The 20,578-nt window shown below is 42.4% G+C and overlaps 1 protein-coding gene across 1 annotated transcript; it reads left to right on the top strand.

The window, feature by feature from the left end:
• Window positions 1-8,409: 8,409 nt before the first annotated feature.
• Window positions 8,410-14,012, top strand: TXNIP (thioredoxin interacting protein). The gene is made up of 8 exons (XM_059077963.2): window positions 8,410-10,354; window positions 10,878-10,950; window positions 11,053-11,200; window positions 11,418-11,520; window positions 11,642-11,898; window positions 12,000-12,156; window positions 12,270-12,421; window positions 12,551-14,012. The coding sequence occupies exons 1-8, from the start codon at window positions 10,105-10,107 to the stop codon at window positions 12,584-12,586; spliced, it is 1,176 nt and encodes a 391-aa protein (XP_058933946.1). The 5' UTR covers window positions 8,410-10,104; the 3' UTR covers window positions 12,587-14,012.
• The last annotated feature ends 6,566 nt before the right edge of the window (window positions 14,013-20,578 follow it).

The raw sequence follows: 20,578 nt of genomic DNA, 5'->3' as shown, positions 1-20,578 counted from the left end.
CTTCACTTACAGATAACTTAGGCATTTTAACTCAAAACATCTTTTTTAGAAACTGCTCCTTATATTGGTTCTCTTAACTCAAAAGAGTATGTAACTTTGTCCCTCAGGTGTGGGAATGTCAAGTAAGTTAAGAAGAATTTCATAGCCAATTGGTGAGTGAGATTCTGTTATGGCACATGTCATGCAACACTGCTTCTTTTGCCCAAACTTAGGTTAACTCTATTACCAATGGAGTATTTTAAAATGGGTAGCTCAAAATAAGCACATGAAAAGATGCTCAACATCATTACTCATTATGGAAATGCAAATCAAATTTTAAAAAAAACAATAAGAAAACACTACACACCCACCAGAATGGCTAAAATTTAAAAGATTGACCATATCAAGTGTTGACAAATTGTGAAGCTCTCACATGCTACTGGTGGGAATGTAAAATAGTACAACTACTTTGTAAAATGGTTTGGCAGTTTCTTTAAAAGCATATACTTACCATGCAATCTAAACATTCCACTTCTAAGTACTGATACAAGAAGAATAATAACATGTGTCTGCACAATGACTTGCATACAATATCACTCAGCAATAAAATGAAATAAACTACTGATACACACAAAAATATGATGAATTTCAAAATAAATGCAAGCGAAAGAAGTCAAACAACAACAAAAAAGACTACATACTGTATACTGCCATTTATATAAAATTATAAAAAGTGTAAACTAATATATAGTGACAGGAAAAAGATCAATGGTTGCCTGGGGATGGTCAGGGGGAAGGAGGGAGGGATGGTTTACAAAAACACGTGAAGAAATTTTTTGGAGTAACATGTTCATTATCTTGATTGTGGCAGTGATTTCATTTCAAATGCCATGAAAATATACACTTCAAATATGTGCAGTTCATCAAACATCCAGTATACCCAATAAATATGTAATTTAAAAAAATAGGTAGCCTGCATTTCCCTCTTCCTTTGGTGGATCAGTCGAAGGCTTAGAATGACCACAGTATAAAAAGGAAGATTAGAACAGAATTTCCTTCTTCTAGGAAAACACAGAAAAGAGGAGGATGATGGGGAAAGGAAAGAGAATATTTAAATATTGTACACTCTCTCTTCTACTCCTATCACAAGGACCGCATTCTTCCTCCAGATTGTCATTCTCCAGGTCAGAGATCACAGAAAGGACATTTTCTGGTTTAAAAATATCAACCCTGTGCCTCAGTTTTGTCTTTCCACTTCACTTCACACTCAGCACATAGTACTGATGACTAAAAAGAATTACCCAGTGGGGATGGAGCAAGCCTTCAGGAAAAAGAAAATTAATTTCTTAGATTATCTGATCTGTTGACCATTTTTTTTTTTTTTTTTGCGGTACGCGGGCCTCTCACTGTTGTGGCCTCTCCCATTGCGGAGCACAGGCTCAGCGGCCATGGCTCACGGGCCCAGCCGCTCCGCGGCACATGGGGTCTTCCCGGACCGGGGCACGAACCCGTGTCCCCTGCATCAGCAGGTGGATTCTCAACCACTGCGCCACCAGGGAAGCCCCATCTATTGACCATTTGAGAGAAAATATTAAATATTTGACAGAATTGGCATTTCAGACATAAACTGAGGATAGGTGCATAATAATCTAAATAAATTGCTTAAATATAACTTCATAGCAAACAAAGGGTTGTTCAGGACACAAAACAATCAAAATACACTACTTGGCTCCACAATTGATGCTATTTACACAGTGATAATAATGTAAACATGACTACTGACTTGACCAAAACTGTTATATAACTCTATAAGGAGGATGAGGTAGGAGGAACAGGAAGGTAGGGATACAATGTGATGTAAGATGCTTAAAGTTTCAAATACTATAACAAAAAAAGAGCAGATATGTCTAATATTTCTAAATTAAGAAACAAAAGAAGAAACATATAATTTATAAATATGAAGTTAATACCAGATGAAAAAGCTGAAATAATTGGAAGAGACTATCTCAGTGGAGTGAACTGAGGACTGCTGGGTTTTTGCATAAGCATCAAATATTATGTGATTTTTAACTACATTATGTTACATTATTTTGATTTTAAAAAGAGAGGGCATTTCCACCTTGGCCAGTCCTGAGCATTTCCCCTTAGCTCCTTATACTTGTGGACACCTCAACCATTTCTCAGGTCTACCCAACCCCTTTCTTACCCACTTCTCCCCACCTTGTATACTTCATGGCAAGTTCCTTCCCACATTTCTTCTCAAGGAAACAGGTAATTTCCATGGTCCAGTAATTACACGTTCTCAAAATCAGTGCCAAGAAAGTGCACCAGCACTAAGGAAAGGAAGGAAGATAGAACATTAGAAAATAATAGGCCTTCCTCAATTTTTCTGCCTACTCCCACACCAAATTATTCATCATTCTGATAGTTAATAAGAAATAAGTTACATACGTTTCCTGAGGTAAAATTTGTGTGTGAATGGAGGGTGGGCTTTGAGAAAGTGAAAGAGAAATCAGGAAAGATAACTAGATTCTGCCTCCACTGCAGGGCTATTATGGAATCATTCTTTGCTACTGGTTCAATATTTTTAACATCAAGGGTATTGTGTAATTGACCTTTGATACAGCATTTCTACTTCTACCTATGAGGAACTAGTTAAGCTGGATTTTTAAAAAAAATTAATCAGTCTCTTCATCCTGCCCTCCAACCCTGACTCACCCCAGCGAAGAATCGAAAGGTCCTTTGCTGAAACTGTAGCACCTGGAACAGAAAGTGTTCTGCCATGGTTTAATTTTCTCTTTATGGAGATCACTGTCCTGCATCTACCACGTCCAAGCCTGGGGAGAATACCATCAGTTCTGGAGAAGAAGCCAAAACTAGAAGGATGAGCAATTTGATGGGCTAAATATGCTACACATTAGCTGATCAGGCTAAAATAATCTTCTACGGATTGACTTTTACCCTTATTTACAATTTTTGAAGCACCTTAACTATGCCAGGCCATAAGACAACATGGTTCCTATCTTTGGGAAACTCAGTTTAGTGGGAAGGAACTGACAAACAGATAAATGACCAATATTCATAATATATCTAAGTATGTTCAATATGCTGTTAGGAATACAAAGAAAGTGACAATTAAATCTGCTTGTAGAAATCAGAGAAATCTTTACAAAGGAGATGACTTTTTTTTTTAAAGGATAAGAGGTGCTCTAGTGGAAAGATTTTTGAGCCATAAATTAGATGAATTTTGTCCTAATTGCGTGAAGTTAGGCAAGTCACTTGAGCTCTCTACTTTGCAATATTCCTTTCTGCAAAATATCTGCCTGCCTATCTAGTGAGAATCTAATGTTTGTGCAATTGCTTTATAATGCACATGTATATTTAGCTCTATGTACATTTATAAAATGCTATTAACATAGAAAGTACTGTTAAATGGATAAAAAACAGAAAACTGTTTTAATATGTAATTTCTCCCTCTCAGTCACGAACACCATATTCCCTCCTCTGCTCCTTTCTCAGGATCAAAGAATCATCTTCGTCACTCAGGGGAGTGGTCTGGGTCAAGTTTCAGGTCTCAGAAAAGCTTCTGTATGGACTAAGGATCTCAATAGTACTTTAATTTATCCACTGGGTGGCAGGGCTGAGCCAACTGGATTACTGAATTGTGTAAGAAAGAATTTCTCAGAAAAGGGAAGTTGGTTTAAGCACAAAATGTCCCATCTCTCTCATGTTTATAAACATCAACACAGTCCAAATTTCCCTCATAGAGAAATAAACCATCACCCCTCACCACCTCACCACCCTCACCACCCTTGCTCTATACATAATTGGGCCACAGGCTTTGAGGAGGGACTGGTTATGTTCAAGTATAGCAGAAGGAACTGAGATTGAGGTTTCTTATTGTTGATAAGAAACTATACTAGGTTCTGAATTAGTAACATATTCTACTCCAGAGACATATCCCAGTCTACCAATGCAGTTTATATTTAATAACGTATTTTCTCTATGAAATGTACTCTGCTAGATGCTATGAAGAATAAAAAGATTAAAAAGACACAGATCCTACTCTCTAGGAATTCATTACCTAGGAGAGAAAAGAAACTTTACATGTAAGTTCCATATGAGAAATATAAACAATGTGGAATGGAGTATTCAAAGAGAATGAAATCCTATCTGGTTACAAGGTGAGAGATTAGGGGATTTGGGAATCAGGAAAGGTTTCATACAGGAAAAGTCATTTGGCTGTCTACTGAAGAGTGGGTAGGATTTCAAAAAGTAGAGACGGGGAGGAAAGTCAGGCATTCCAGGTAGAGAGGAAAGCATAAACACATGCGGAGAATGATACATTAGAGGAATACTGAGTACTCAGGTTTGGCTGATGTGTAGGGTACATTTCTGAGGAAGTAGAGAGAAATGAGACTGGAAAGTTTGGTTTAGGTCAATTTGTGAAGGCTTTATTTTATTTATTTATTTTTTAAAAATAAATTTATTTATTTATTTGTGGCTGTGTTGGGTCTTCGTTGCTGCGTGCGGGCTTCCTCTAGTTGCGGCGAGCAGGGACTACTCTTTGTTGCAGTGCGCAGGCTTCTCATTGCAGTGGCTTCTCTTGTTGCGGAGCACGGTCTCTAGGCATGCGGGCTTCAGTGTTTGTGGTATGCGGGCTCAGAAGTTGTAGCTCGTGCGCTCTAGAGGGCAGGCTCAGTAGCTGTGGAGCACGGGCCCCAGGGCATGTGGGATCTTCCCAGACCAGGGCTCCAACCTGTGTCCCCTGCATTGGCAAGCGAATACTTAACCACTGCGCCAACCAGGGAAGTCCCTGTGAAGGCTTTAAATACCAGGTTGAAGCATTTGAATTTGATTCAGTAAGCAGGGGGTTTTGGAGCATCGCAGGAACAGATAGGAACTCAATTGTGTTAGATTAATCTAGTCATGGTCTACAGATTATAGCAGAAAGATCAGCTAAAAGCTATTAAAATAATCTAGGCAAAAGTAACAAGGACATAAACCAGAGTGATGGCAGTGGAGTAAGAAATAAGAAATTCTAGAAACACTGGAAAGATGGCCTCTTCAGAATTTGGCAGTTGACTGAACATGGGGAATGTCAGACAGGAAGGAATTGAAGACAATTTCTGGACTTTATGCCTTGATAACCAGGGGAATATATAATGGTCCTATTAAAAGAAACAAGGGTAAGAACTGAGGTTGAGCACAGGGGAAGATTATGAGCTCCATACTAGACAAGTTGAATTTGAGATGCCAACTGGAAATCTCAAGACGGGCTAGAGGTTTCCTTGAGTGATGTACAGATGGGCAAACTGAACAGCAAAGCTTGAAGACAGAAAAGGAGAGGGCCAAGGAGAAAAGCTTTCGGGGGGTGGGGCGAGGGCAGAGAAAAAAGGAATTGCTAGCAAGGGAGAAAAAGGATAAAATCCCAAAGTCAAGATGAACGTTTAAATTTGAAAAGATGGCAGTTTTCAAATTATACAGGAGTCAAGGGAAATAAGGCCTAAAAAACTACTCTGGTTCCTCTGGAAAACTTTAAGAAAACCATTTCAGTGATAGCAGAAGCCAGACTACAAAGGGACAAGTTTAGCCAACAGAGAAAGCTGGTATAAGTTACTCTCTTAAGAAATTTGACAGTAAAGGAAAGAAAACATATGGGTGATAGCATGAGAGGGGGAAAAATTTTTTTTTATATAATAAGGCAACTTTAAGAAATATCTTAAATGAGTCTGCAGTAGTTCTGAACAAATTAATTTACCTCCTCTCCCCATTTTTCCCTGAAATTGGACAACTTCTACATCTCCATTCCTTCCTCAACATAGTAGAAAAATAGACCCCAATAAACATGAAATGTGGGCTTCCAGATGAGGGGATTTTTAAATTGAGGTATAATTGCCATACAACATTATATTAGTTTCAAGTGTACAACATAATGATTGGATATTTGAATATGTTGCAAAATGATCACTACAATAAGTCTAGTTAACATCTGTCACCATATATAGTTACAGAATTTTTTTTCTCGTGATGAGAACTTTTAAGATGTACCCTCTTAGCAACCTGCACATATGCAATACAGTATTATTAACTATGGTTGCCATGCTATGTACATTACATCCCCATGACTTATTTATGACTAGAAGTTTATACCTTTTGACTCCCTTCACCCATTTCGCCCACCCCCCAACCCCCGGCAACCACCAATCTGTTCAGATGAAGTATTTTTTTGATAATTAAAGCTAAACTGAAAAACAAGAACCCTTACAAAGCAAACTAGAGATAAGACTCTAGATTAAGTATTAAGAATCCTGGGTTTGGAGAGTGGCTCCACCAGTTACTAGCTGTATGTCCTAGGGCAAGTCACTTAACTAAAATAAGGGAATATGTCTTTTTTAAAAAAAGACTGCTAGAGTCCCCTTTAACTCTAACACTTTATGAGTCTTTCTCTGAATACTTTACAGTGAAGATCAAACAGGATACCATGTGTTAAAGCACTGACAGGCAGGACAACACATTAGAAAGGGTACATATAGACAGATCTGGGTTCAACATCTTGCTCTATTTACAAAATCTGTGACTGCAGGCAAATTACTTAACCCTTTGAGCCTGACTTCATCAACCCTGAGTCACAGGGTTATTGTGAGAATTAAATGAAATAATCTACCCTTAAATCCTTCCTGGAACAAGATGACAGATGAACCTATAAATAAAATATTATTGAGGTAATTATGTAAAGGAACTGGTCCATTATAGGTGCTCAATAAATAGTCAAAAAGTCACTTTGAACTCTAAGTTCTCAGTTACCTATGACTTGGAGGCATACACAAAGTTGGTCAGCCTCAAATGCCACACTCCCTTTATCTGTCTCTAAAATAATATTCCCTAGAGGAGAATGGAAATGATAAGAGTAAAAGGGAAGTTTACAGAGTGGAGATGACAGTAGCAATTTAAAGGAAAAAAGAAGGGGTTATTAGGAAACTTGAGTCTTTAATAGAGTCCTAAATGTTTATCCCACCAGAGGTTAAAGAAAAGAGAAATGCAACCAGCTCCTTGTCTCTGATTGGCAGTTGAGTACTGAGGGCACTTCTCTTCATGAAACCTTTGGCTTTACTCAACCACCTCCTGTAAAGCAAACAACAATCACCACTTGGTTTCCTATTGGCACTGGGATTGAAGAGGGTGGGGAAGGAGCAGGTAAAGATGATCTAATTTGCAAAACTGGACTTTGCCCTCCTTGGCTGTTCCTTACTGGACCTGCCCTTTTTCTCTTTTGCACCCCACAAGTGTTTGTACTCTGTTTTCGGGACAGTAGTTTACAAGATTGTTTCTTCTTTGGCACAGGAACTGAGAAAGAAGAATCAGAAGGCACATTTTCATCAGAATACCAGGTTATAAGGTGAAAGGTTGTAAACAACTCTGCCAGGGGGACTCCATTTCAGAACATGCTTTGGCTACAGGCCTGGTAGGCAGCAGCTGCTGCCAAAGTGAAATAGGTTTTTGGCATTTAAGGGAACCCAGTCGTAACACAGCGCAAACAAGTGGTCTGTACCAAGTTTTGAACGGGAAAGAAAGAAGAAACTGGAGCCTAAGAGAGGAACTTAGAGCAAAAGGGAATGGTATTATTATTATTTTTTTAAGTCAGAAGTTCACAGATGTGCCCAAATAAATATCAGCATTCCCTTTTTCTCTAAGATGTCCTAAATCAACACCACCCTGGTCTATTACACTCACCTCTCCTCTCAGTCCTTCAAAATTTATGTAGTTACACATCACACATTGTTTAACAATATTGATTCATGTATTTATTTGTAAACATTTTGATATTTCATATTTATATACTTTCATATCTATCAAGCTAAGAATTCTCTCAGAAGCTACAATTCAGAATTTTAAAATTACTTTAATGAGAGTCCTACCTTCCCTGCTCCAGATAACTCAATCAATACTGTTGACCGACTGAAAATAACTCAGGCCTTATTGGTTAACTTTCTTGAACAGGGTGCCGCCTCAAACCCACACACCCTAAGGATCAACATGTTCCCCTTTTTGTTCCTGGGGGTTGGTGCTGTGCGTGTGTGTGCGTGTGCGTGTGTGTGTGTGTGTGTTTTCCATTAGTCTTGATGCCTGATTTTTGAGCTTGCTTAACGGTGGGGTTGAGTGGTAACTTGTTAGCCTTAGAGTGTCAACCCAGTTAGGGTATGTGAGGAAGGAAGAAGGATCTTTCACAGCAATGAATAGCCGTCTTTTTGCTGAGAGGGTAGGATTTCTGGATATTCTAATGCTTCTTATTTACTTCCCCATCTCAATCTTGGGAACATTTTCTTTCTCTTTCCAGCACAAGAAATGAGGTCATCTCCTGATTTCCCAACAAATGGGAGGGAATCGGGAATCAAAGACAAGGGAAAAGAATCCCTGTATCTCTGCACACAAGTTTTTCTTATGAAAAATTTCTCAGGAGTCGGTTCCTAAGGCATCTCATGGCCAGCTGCGGAAAAGCCCATCTGACAGAGAGCCAAAAGACAACACAGGACGAAGAGTCAAGTCTTCTTTTAGCATGAATATATAGTGTGCTAGTGATCCTTCTGTCTTCTCTTCCCTTTCTCAGCAATTTCTAAACAGCTTAGGGAAAAAAACCAAACAACAAAAAACGAAAATCTTTTCAAAGACAGGGGAATGCTTCCTTCAAACAGGAATACGGCCATCTTTCCTCGGACACTGGCTACAAACAAGAGAACTTTCTTGCTTTTAACTAATTTGAACGCTGTGAGGAACACAGGCAGCAGATTTAGGGATGTACCTTTGATTTCATAAGTTGGAGAGGGGACGAAGACAAGAAAGAGTTAAAGTAACGGGAGGGGGGAGTGAAAAGAGTGAAGCACCCTTTTTATTTTTATTTTTATTTTTTTCCTTTCCTGGAGAAGCAGGGAGTGAGAGATAATCCGAGCCTAAAAAACACACTTTACTAAAGAGGTAACGGGGTAACTGGCGGAACATAAAGTGTTCCCCAACTTTGCAGTTAGGGACTGAAGAGATGAGGGGATAAGCAAGAGGATGTGGACACGCCCGCACTGTTTCCGGTCCCGAGAACAGAGTGGAGGGCGCATGGGCTGAGGCGCACAGCTCCGAGCCCGGGGGCCAGAAAGGGAGGGAGAAGGCCGATCAGTCCCACATACTCGCTTTCCTGTGAACGCTGAAGAGAGGTTAAAATTTTGTGACAAGCTCTCTTTTCCTTCTCACACAGCAGGTTTTTGGAGTGCGGTGTTGTTTGTTGGTTTTTAAGAGGTGCGGGGCAACAGAAGGACAAAAGGGATGTTCCTTAACAGTAACATTGGCACTCCCCGTCCTCCGCCCAGATCCTAAATTATTCTGGAGATCTGGGATTGTTTTTCACACGACTTGCGATTTGTGAGTCGGAAATAAACAGTTGCCTCTAAATTAACTACATTGGCTGAGGCTAGGCACGAAATTCCCTCATAAGCACATTTTCCTTTTACCTCAAAACATCGCTGGCACCCAAAAAGTATCCTTCAAAGGACTCTGGCCTCGGATAAATTTTAGGGGCAGCGAAGCCTTCCTTCCTTTTGGGCCCAAGGGAAGCCGCCCCACAGCCCCTCCGCCCCCTCCTCCTGGCCCTGCAGCGATGCACAACAACTATTTTCCCCGCCAGGAGCACACTGTGTCCACGCGCTGCTGCGACCTCACTGATTGGTCGGGCTCCTGGTAAACAAGGAACGGGCAGCCAATGGGAGGGCTGTGCACGAGGGCAGCACGAGCCTCCAGGCCAGCGCTCGCGTGGCCCTGCCTGCCGGACTACTATATAGAGCAGTTTCCGGCTCTTAGTTGGAGATCTCCTTTCGTCTCCTCAGGCGGTGTGCTTTTAGCCTTTCGGCAGAGATCCGGTGCTCTTCCAGCTGTTGGAGGAAAGAAAGAAAAGAAAGGGTATATTTTTCTCTTGAAATCCCTTGGCCTGAGCAGCAGCTTACAATTTTTGTGGACATCTTATCGAAAATTTAGTAGAGGATTGAAGACTGAAATAATTTTAACTTATTGCTAAAGGTCCTTTGATTTGGGGATCTATTTTTCCTCCCTCGTTTTTAACTCTTAAGCCAACCCAGCCCGATTATGGTGATGTTCAAGAAGATCAAGTCTTTCGAGGTGGTCTTTAACGACCCCGAAAAGGTGTACGGCAGTGGGGAGAAGGTGGCTGGCCGTGTGATAGTGGAGGTGTGTGAAGTCACTGGAGTCAAAGCTGTCAGGATCCTGGCTTGCGGATTGGCCAAAGTCCTGTGGATGCAGGGATCCCAACAGTGCAAACAGACATTGAACTACCTGCGCTACGAAGACACGCTTCTCCTGGACGACCAGCCAACAGGTGAGTGACCCAGCTGTTTGCTGGAAGGTGAAAGCTGATTCGAGAAGAGAATTGATACGAATAAACGGAGCCTGGAGTATAGATTCTAAGTTGCTGAGGTTGTGTGGTTTGCATTTTGTGTGGCCTCCTTATCTTTTTTAGTTTTAATTTGCAAACTCTTCCCACCCCCCACCCAAAAAAGGGTGATGTGTGCAATGTCTTACGGTGCTGTGTTCTATAGGTGATCCTGAGGGATGTTGTCTTAGCTGTTGAAAGATTTTCTGTGTGCATAACTTGTTTATTCTGTTTGCTTCCTGTTTGAGATGATAGTACCTTAACTGTCCTGGTTGAGCCTTTGAGCACTGCAGGGCTTTGCAACTTTTTGGCCCAACGAAATGCATGAGAATTTCTCGTTTAAGAACATAAGGGATGAAAATGGGGGTTCTACAATACTCTTGTATGCTGCCCAAGAATTCCATATCGCACAGATGCATTTTAAGTGTAACAAGAAACCTAATGGGTACTGGCTTTTCTCTCCCTTCAGGTGAGAATGAGATGGTGATCATGAGACCTGGAAACAAATATGAATACAAGTTTGGATTTGAGCTTCCTCAGGGGTATGTATCAGCTAAATGCATCTGTGGCCTTATCTTCTCCTTCTTTGATCACTTACTCTTCTTGGAGAGCAATTTAAAATTGTTTCTTTTTTCTTGATAAAGGCCTCTGGGAACATCTTTCAAAGGAAAATATGGGTGTGTAGACTACTGGGTGAAGGCTTTTCTTGATCGCCCCAGCCACCCAACTCAGGAGACAAAGAAAAACTTTGAAGTGATGGATCTAGTGGATGTCAATACCCCTGATTTACTGGTGAGGTTCATTTTAAGATTCTATTCTTCTGGGTTTCAGGGATAATAAGTCAAGTGTCTAGGGCATTAGAGTGAAGCCCCTCAGGGAATCAAGTCCTAAGTCATCAAGGTGGGAGGGAAAGCTGCCTATTCTAAATTAGCAGTGGAAAGGATAGAGAAGCAGAGAAAGGATCTCTAGAAATTCTCAAAACAACGTTTTTCTCCTCTGTTCTACATAGGCACCTGTGTCTGCTAAAAAGGAGAAGAAAGTTTCCTGCATGTTTATTCCTGATGGGCGGGTGTCCGTCTCTGCCCAAATAGACAGAAGAGGATTCTGTGAAGGTAAGGATCTAGTGCTTAAAATGGGAGACTACTGTGGGTTTGGGGGTGAGGGCAGGAGACAGGGACAGATGGAAAGTAATCAACTGTACTAAGCATCAGTTTTCATCTTTCTCATTGCTAGGTGATGAGATTAATATCCATGCTGACTTTGAGAATACGAGTTCCCGCATCGTGGTCCCCAAAGCTGCCATTGTAGCCCGCCACACTTACCTTGCCAATGGCCAAACCAAGATGCTGACGCAGAAGTTGTCATCGGTCAGAGGCAATCACATTATCTCAGGAACTTGCGCATCGTGGCGTGGCAAGAGCCTTCGGGTGCAGAAGATCAGGCCTTCTATCTTGGGCTGCAACATCCTTCGAGTTGAATACTCCTTACTGGTGAGTGGGCGGGGCTGGAGAGAGAAATTGTTCATTTGTCAGAACAATAGTGGTGTTTTCTCCAGATCTCCAGTCTAACAAACTGCTGTCTCCTTTTCTAGATCTATGTTAGCGTCCCTGGCTCCAAGAAAGTTGTTCTTGACCTGCCCCTGGTAATTGGCAGCAGGTCAGGCCTCAGTAGCCGGACATCCAGCATGGCCAGCCGAACCAGTTCTGAGATGAGTTGGGTAGATCTAAACATCCCCGATACCCCAGAAGGTGAGCTAGACCTAATGTCTGTTCTTCCTCTCTGGCCTGTTTGGGTTTGTAAAATTGGTGATAGTCAAGCATTCCTTGGCCGGGCTTCTTATTCCCATACTTTCTCTCTCTAGCTCCTCCTTGCTATATGGATATCATTCCTGAAGATCACCGATTGGAGAGCCCCACTACTCCTCTGCTAGATGACACAGATGGTTCTCAAGACAGCCCTATTTTTATGTATGCTCCTGAGTTCAAGTTCATGCCACCACCTACTTACAGTGAGGTGAGAATTGTCATTTTACCACTACATTTGCCCTAAGCCTACTATAGGAAGTTGACTTGGAGAGATTGCTAAACTGGGTTGTTCTTTTAGTTCTCACCCAAACTAAAATGTTTTCTTTCTTCCTCCCAGGTGGATCCCTGCATCCTCAACAACAATGTGCAGTGAGCATGTGGAAGAAAAGAAGCAGCTGTACCTTCTTGTTTCTTTTCATCTCTCTTCCCGGACTCGTACTTTTTTAGAGACTCAGCAGTCTCTACAGTGGGGTACCGGTCCACCCCAGCCTCTGACTCTCCAGTGTAGGAGGTGATCAGCATGCAATCTCCTGGGCTTTAATGGGTGCGCACTTGTCCTCAGCCAGTGAGATGTGATACGGGGTATTTTGATGGATGGGTTTAAAAACATACTAGAAAAATTCAGGCAAATCCCATTTTCTTAAATCTCTTTGAAAATTGAGGCATTTTCAGTAGTTTTGAATAAGGGGTAGAAATGGCCTCTTGGCATGGTCTTCCCAGTGTTTTATGGAGAGGATCATAGATTGGTGTAACAGTAAACTTTGAACCTCTGCCATATAGAGGAGAGCCAATTTAGCAAACTAGGAAAATGAAAAGGAAAAAAGTTATGGCCAAAACTTTGGGAAAAGAATGTTCTTAAAATCGTTGTTCCCCTTTGTTTGTACACTTATAGGAAAAAAAAAAAAGCTCTCCAGAGCTGATTTGGTTTGGACTTTGGAGTGAGCTTCCCATGTGGATTAAAGGGAAGCAGCGCAAAGGTTGTCTTTGTTCAGAAAGTACTTTAATCAGGTGTAAAGCGGTAGTAACTGTGCCCCACCAAAGGTCTTAAAAGCCATTTTTAGAGCTTATTGCACTGTGTTCTCCTGTTGGCAAACATTTTCATGTGGGAGAATGTGTTTTTCTTTTCATGTGACTCCTTGGAATTGATTCTGAGGTGATGTTCTTAGCACTTTAGTTTGTGTCAAATTTGGAATTTTTTTCCTTTCTCAAGTGTAAGCTAAAACTGGTCTACTATGTCTCCAGGGGTAAGCACAATGTCAAAAAAAAGTGTTACTGCTTTTGAGACTTTGTCCCAGTGTACAGAATTCTGCAATTCTGACACTCTAATTATATGAGAAGGGTTGCTGCTATCAGCCTTGCCCACTGTGACTTCTCCAAACCCAAGGAGGAACTCTAGATCAAAATGCCCCAACACTGTGATCAGAGCGTCCAGATGTTGCCATGAGAAACTAGAGGGCAGGTCTTCACAAAAGCTGTGCGGGCTCCTTTCCTGCCCAGTGTTAGGTGACAGGGATGTTGACAGCCCGTCTCTCACTGCAGCCTCTAGCACTTGCTCAGTCTCCCTCAGCCTTAGCACTTTGTTCACTGTCCTGTGTCAGAGCACTGAGCTCTATCTTCTCTTTCCTGAGAAAGTATGTGGGCTGAAGGTGGTTTCATTTTTTTTTTGTTTTTTAATTGTATATCTTTTTGTATGACAAAAACTATATTTTGTACTTAACCAGATATATTTTTTCACCCCAGGTGGGGGTATTCTTTGTAAAAAATAAATAAAATAAAGTTTTTTTTTTAATGGCAATAAAGGTTGTTTTCTTGTCTCTGAGATGGTGTTAAAGAAGTTATTAGAAAGAAAATGTGCCCAAAGGAGCTTTCCTCCTACTTCACATTGTTGAAAACCCTGTAGAGAAACCATTTCCTATTGACCGTAATGAATATAGTCAGAATGTGGGTTGTGGGGGTGAAGAGGGAAGGAACTTGAGCTACATTGTCTTTTGTCCAATTCACCAAAGAACTGTAGTGGGATCTTTCTGGTGGTCAAAGCTAGCTTTCTATATCTATAGTTAATCATTACTAAATTCCTTCAACTTTGGAGTGCATGAAGCTTTGATTTTTGTTTTGTTTAATGAGCTCTTGAAATACAGGGAAATGAAGTTTGTGAGGGGATTTGGAAGGAAAAGGTTATGGGTCTTTTTCATAATTTGGTTTCATCATAGTTTCTTCCCAGTATAAGCCTGGTTTATATGCAGGAAGACATAATACAGGACATAAGGATTTAGAGTTATGACCATCGAGTTATTTGAAGGCAGCTACCGTTTTTTATCTCTGCAGCTCCCATTACAGTTCGTATCCAAGTACATGATCATAACCTAGTAAATGTTTGCTGAATATTCAAACCAACCCTCATTCCTTATGATATGCCTCAGCAGTTTCTGTTACTTCCTTGTAGAGTAATAACAGATTGATGGCACAATTCCACCTCTAATTGAAATGATCTTTATTATAACGGAAGGAGTGACTAGTGATGAGAAACCCTGAGATGGCAGAGGTTAGCGTACGTTCTGATTTCTGGTTCATTTAGATCTTTGCAGACAAATCGAGTCCTAGCCCTTATTTGGAGGTTGGCTTTTCTATGGACCTCCACATAGTAATTCCAGACCTCAGGCTCCTGGAAGTTCATAAAATCAATGTAAATTGAACAGAAAGTAGGATTGAAAAGATTCTTTTCCACTTCAATCTTTGTCTGCATCTATCTTTCATTTTCAGCAGCTCTTTTGCTCTCTTCTGGCCATTGTCGTTTTTTCTTTACCAAGGTGTCAGTCTCTAGCTCTGCTGCCATGGTGACTGTGACCTTTATTCTCACCTCTGCCTCTTTTTCTTACCTGTTCAAGAATTTAATGCCTCCGCCCTTTTTCAACTCTGTGACCAGGAAACTAAGTCAAAGTTGATGGAAAAGTTTTTCTGGAGCTTGTTTTGCTGAGACTGGAGGGATAGAGCAAGGACAAGAGCAGAGGGCAGGACAAAGAGATGGAGAGACCATGGAGCACAAAAGCCTGGTTGTTTGTGTATACAGCCTGGCTACTGGTATGTGATACGAGAAGGGGATGGAGAGGGTAGATAACTTACACCCAAGGTCTGATAGAGATTTGATCCTTGAAGGGCCAGAACATATGCACCTCCTCCTGATACCCTAATACCTCAAATCCAGCACTGTCCAACAGAACTTTCTGTAGTGATGAAAAAGTTCTATATTTGCCCCTAATACGGTAGCCACTATCCACATGTGACTAGTGAGTTCTGAAATGTGGCTACTCTTCTTGATGAACTGAATTTTTATTTCTGTTTATTTTAAATTTAGTTAGCTCCCTGTGACTAGTGACTATCATATTGAACAGCACAGCAAAATCTGGGGAAGGAAGGAAGCAGCTATAGCTGTTCACCCAGAGGAAATGCATCCCTCCCTTAGAGCACAAAAGTCTCCACTGGTCTTCCTTTTGCCTTTGATACGCAACTTCTACCCCACCCTAGGACATCTGCACATAGGCTTGCTTAAGTACTCTTCCTTAGGTCCTGGCCCAGCTGTTTCTCCGCTTAAGTGGGTGGATATCTTGGGTCTTCCTTTCCTTTGCTCTTCTCATATGCCTTTTAATTTTTAAAGAGCTATAACCTACATGTACAGCCATTTGAGGAGATCCAGTTCTTAGTATCATTTATTCATTAGGCCCAATCTGGTATAGGAAGATCTGAGAGAAGACAGAAAGAAAACTAAAGAGAGAAAAGAGCTAGAGAAAGTAAAATTAACAAGAAAAGAACAGATACTTCCACAACCAGGATCCTTGGCTACCTTGATAACTCTGAACAGACTGGAAAAAGAAGGATATAACTTGGGTTGAGGCATCGGGAGGGAAAAGTATGGAGAGAAGATCTGACCAAACACCTAGTCAACAAAAAACAATCACCTAAGAGCTGAAGGTTATGAAGTGGGGTAAAAGAGTTACTTTTGCCCAGTTCTTTCAGTAGTATACAGACCCCTTCCTAGTATTCTTTCCTCGGACTATCTGTAGGTGATGGAATGCATAAGATGGATAAGGAAAATGTTTTACTGACCCTCTGATGGCCCCTGTCCCAAGCATCCTGACCTCAATAGTTCTGGAGTGGAAAGAAAGAAACTTTTGTCCCATTCTCTGTTCTGACCCTACATTCACTTCCATTTCCTAAGCTGAAAAACTCCCTCTCAGAGATGACTGCAGAACCAGGGCTGCACGTCCTGGCCCAATAGGTGAGTCTATAGCCTAGAAAAAGTTCAGGGATCAGCCTCCCTATACTATTAAGGAGAAATAGTATAGTGTGGTAATTAAGCACAATACCAACTGGAGCCAAACTAAATTCAAATCCTACTTCCACCACTTAACTAGCTGTATGACCTTCCAACTTGTTTTACCTTCTCTGTGCTACAGTTTATCTGTAAAATGGGAAACAGTAATAGTAACTACCTTAGAAGTGAGGATTTAAAAAATCTGTGCGGGGAGGGGAGGCGCCATGGCGGCGGCGGGAGCACGTGTGGTGGCTTCAGGGCCTGTGGCGGCTGGCGGGGCTGCGGGAAGAAGACGCTCCCCGCCCGCCGCCCAACCTGTGAAAAGGGGTCATGCCCGCTCCTCCCGGCACCATGCCTTCATTTCCAGCCGCCCCGCGCGGTTTATCCCCACCTTCTCAGTGATTATTGAGGCTGGATTTTCATCACTTTCAGTTATTTCCAGAATGCAGCCACTTTTCCCAGTTCTGGGGGAAAACACTGAACCCGCCTTCCTGGATGCTCCCAGCCACAGACTGTGATCCACATCCAGCGAGGAAACGCCACTCTTTGTGCAACTACTAAGTGGCTACTGACTGGCTTCTGACCAACAGAATACAGCAAGTCATGGGAGGCACTGGAAAGAATGATGCTGATTGAACCAGAATATCCATTATGCTTTAGAGATCAGTGACCTTTGAAGATGTGTTTATGGAACTCACCCACAAAGAGTGGGACCTGCCGGACACATTGCAGAGAAATATGTACATAGATATGATGCTGGAGGACACCCATTGTCTCATCTTCTGGCAAAAATCATAACCATTAAAAGCAAGAAGTACTATCCAGGCAAGTTATTTTCCTGGTGGGCCAATGTAGCTGTAAGAAAATGGTAAAGTTCTTTAAGTGTGAACCCTGGTCATCCACATGTGAAACCTGGGAATGAGGAAAAATGAAAGACATTCTCACATAAAAGCTGAAGTAGTTCAGTACCATAATACCTACCCTTCAAGAAATGCTAAAGGGAGTACTGGAGGACGCCAGTAACTTGAGGCCATATTAAAATACAAATTTCTCTGATAAAGTGTTCCAGGACTGATGCCCTCCTCAACCCCAGCACCTATAACACGGATTTGATTGAACTAACTTGGTGATGCACCTGCTTCCCAACTAGGATGTGACATCTGATTTCTCACTGTCTTCAGCTTCTGTGTTCACGGGCTGCCTCAGCGTATTGGAGACACTTATGTGGTTCCTCAGTGAGTTGTGTGCCTTCCAAGGCCAACCACTTGGTGACAAAAACGTAACTTCTTTACTTGTTTTGTGAATACGTGGCCTCACAAGGGCTGAAATATTTAGTGAAAATGTACTAAGGACATAATTTCTTTTTCATTCCCTGATCTACACTCTCAGTCACAGAGACATGTGGTAAAACAACAGGGAATCAGAGTCATGGTCATGACTTGGCTGGGTCAAGTTCTAGGCCATGTGGGAAGACTCCTCTCTCCTCTGAGACTTCTGCTTCAACCAACAGGGAGCAGCTGCTCTTATGGTCTGAACTGAAACCCCATAAATTCATATGTTGAAGTCCAGACCCTAGTTCTTCAGAATGTGACTGTATTTGGAAATAGGGCCTTAAGAGAGGTGATGAAGTTAAAATGAGGTCATATGGCTGGGCCCTAATCAAGTGTGCTGGTGCCCCTATAAGAAGAGAAGATTATGACACAGACATGCATACTCAGCTCATAGAGGAAAGTCCATGTGAGGACACAGCAAGAATATGGCCAGGAGCTTCCCTGGTGGTGCAGTGGTTAAGAATCTGCCTGCCAATGCAGGGGACACGGGTTCAAGCCCTGGTCTGGGAAGATCCCACATCTCATGGAGCAACTAAGCCTGTGTACCACAACTACTGCACCGGCGCTCTAGAGCCCATGAGCCACAACTACCGAAGCCCATGCACCTAGAGCCCTTGCTCTGCAACAAGAGAAGCCTGTGTGCAGCAACGAAAACCCAACACAGTCAAAAATAAATAAATAAAATAATTTTTTTTTTTTTTTGCGGTACGCGGGCCTCTCACTGTTGTGGCCTCTCCCTTCGCGGAGCACAGGCTCCGGACGCGCAGGCCCAGCAGCCATGGCCCACGGGCCCAGCCACTCCACGGCATGTGGGATCCTCCCGGACTGGGGCACGAACCCGCGTCCCCTGCATCGGCAGGCGGACTCTCAACCACTGCGCTGCCAGGGAAGCCCTAAAATAAATTTTTTTAATTAAATGAAAAAGAAAAAAGAATGCGGCCATCTGCAAGCAAGGGAGGGAGGCCTCAGAAGAAACTAAACCTGTGGACACCTTGATCTTGGACTAAAAGCCTCCAGAACTGTGAGAAAATTAATTAAGCCTCCCAGTCTGTGGCATTTTGTTCTGGCAACCCTAGCAAACTAATACAGCTTTATTTCTCCTAAAAAAAAGTATATATATATGAAGTGTTAGAACAATGGCAAAGTTATTGTGCTTGTTATCTAAAATAAAAGAGGAGGCATATTCACCACTACTACCTTGATTAGCTCACTCCCAGGCATGTCCCCAAATTTGTTCCTCCTCTCTGACCTATCATAAGTAACGCCACTCTCTCTTTGCTCCTCTTGATTCCCTTCCTGTGTTGGGGGAGCAAAACAATCTGAGAAGAGGTCAGTGTACAGAAGATGACTCAACCTGTAGTTAATTTTGTAGTGGGAGAGGTGGCCCACTACTGGGACTCCCACCCCCGGGCCAGGACAGGCCCTCTGCACACCCCCCCATGGTATAGCTCTGGGACCACTAGAGTTTTCTCTCTCATACTCTCAGCATGCTAACAGGCCTCTGGAGTAACTCTATCACCTTCTGGAAATTAATTAATTGAGCTTTCTTAAGTTTTCAGTATACAACTCCAGGGGAAAGCTTCCCACCATTTGGAGTGATAAACTGAGAAACAGAGAGTGCTGTTTGTGACACTACAAAGAACTCTCAGACTCTTTATTTGAAGGTATTGCATCTCATTTGATTTATTTCCCTGAGGTGGGCTAGACTGAGTAGCACCAAAGCCAGTGGAGGTGAGCCCCACTGATGAGGCCCAATTTAGCCTATTTAGGCTATTCCTGTCTTGTCTTGACCTTTCCCTTGGTGTGACCCTGCTGTACTTTCTATGGAGCCTGTTATGAAAAGGATGGACAGACTGAAGACTGGGATTTTTCTGACTACCAATTGATCAGTCATCTCCAGGCCATGGAGTGATGGGAGAAGGAAGAGGAAAGGCAGAACATGGGGACAGAATTGTGACACCCATGGGCCTTGAGTCCTGGAATGTCAAGCAAGGTCCATCCTCATTCCCTGTTGGGTGATGGAGCTGCTGACCACCTCTCCAAGTCAATCAGATGGTCGGTAAACAGGTTCTTGGAAATGTCTGGCTGGGTACCCAGCTAAGATATTTTTAACCTATTGGACAGATGGACAGGGGAAGGATTTCAGTTGCTGGGAGGGGAGGTGGGATTCAGGAGCATGAGAACTGTGTTTCCCTTATATGGTTCTGTGGCTGAAGACCCCTCCCTCTCCAGTTTACCTGTCTAAATTCTGACTTCCTCCTTCATCTATCCAGGCTCACAGCTTCCTTCCTTCGTCTCCTGTTCTCCCATTTCTCTCTATGCGTGGGCTTTCATGCTTGTCTCATCTTCCAACTCTGAGGAATCTTTGGTTTCTGTTCCAGACCCCAAAATGTTTTTAGCTCCATATCCCTGAAGATCAGGGAAAAGGTGGTTGGGCAGTGACCAATGGCTCCTTCTCTCCCGCTGGAGAAAGGTGTCACCTGCCATTGGTACCCAAAGGCTTCCCTTCAGTTCTACCGCCCCAAGCTGTCCTGCAGGAGAGCTCCATTCTCCCCTGTAACCTCATGAACCTCACTGCCCCCAGCTCTTGGGAACAGAATTTGAGACCTTGGAAGCCCAGATTTGGGCCACATACACCTTTGGGAAGTGGAAGAAATGTTGATAGAGGTCAGAGGCAGCAAACCGAGGGCCCATAGGTGGAATCAGCTTGCAGGCATTTAGAAAC

The sequence above is a fragment of the Kogia breviceps genome, chromosome 1 (assembly GCF_026419965.1).
Source record: "Kogia breviceps isolate mKogBre1 chromosome 1, mKogBre1 haplotype 1, whole genome shotgun sequence".
Lineage (NCBI taxonomy): Eukaryota > Metazoa > Chordata > Mammalia > Artiodactyla > Physeteridae > Kogia > Kogia breviceps.
Note: the sequence above shows the minus strand (reverse complement) of the source record. Positions and strands in the feature narration are given on the sequence as shown.

Excerpts from the sequence above, each read along its gene's own strand:
- TXNIP (XM_059077963.2), top strand. The coding sequence starts at position 10,105 with ATGGTGATGTTCAAGAAGATCAAGTCTTTCGAGGTGGTCTTTAACGAC. Across the intron at positions 11,899-11,999 it reads GAGTTGAATACTCCTTACTG|ATCTATGTTAGCGTCCCTGG; the intron begins GTGAGTGGGCGG and ends CTCCTTTTCTAG. Across the intron at positions 12,157-12,269 it reads CATCCCCGATACCCCAGAAG|CTCCTCCTTGCTATATGGAT; the intron begins GTGAGCTAGACC and ends TTCTCTCTCTAG.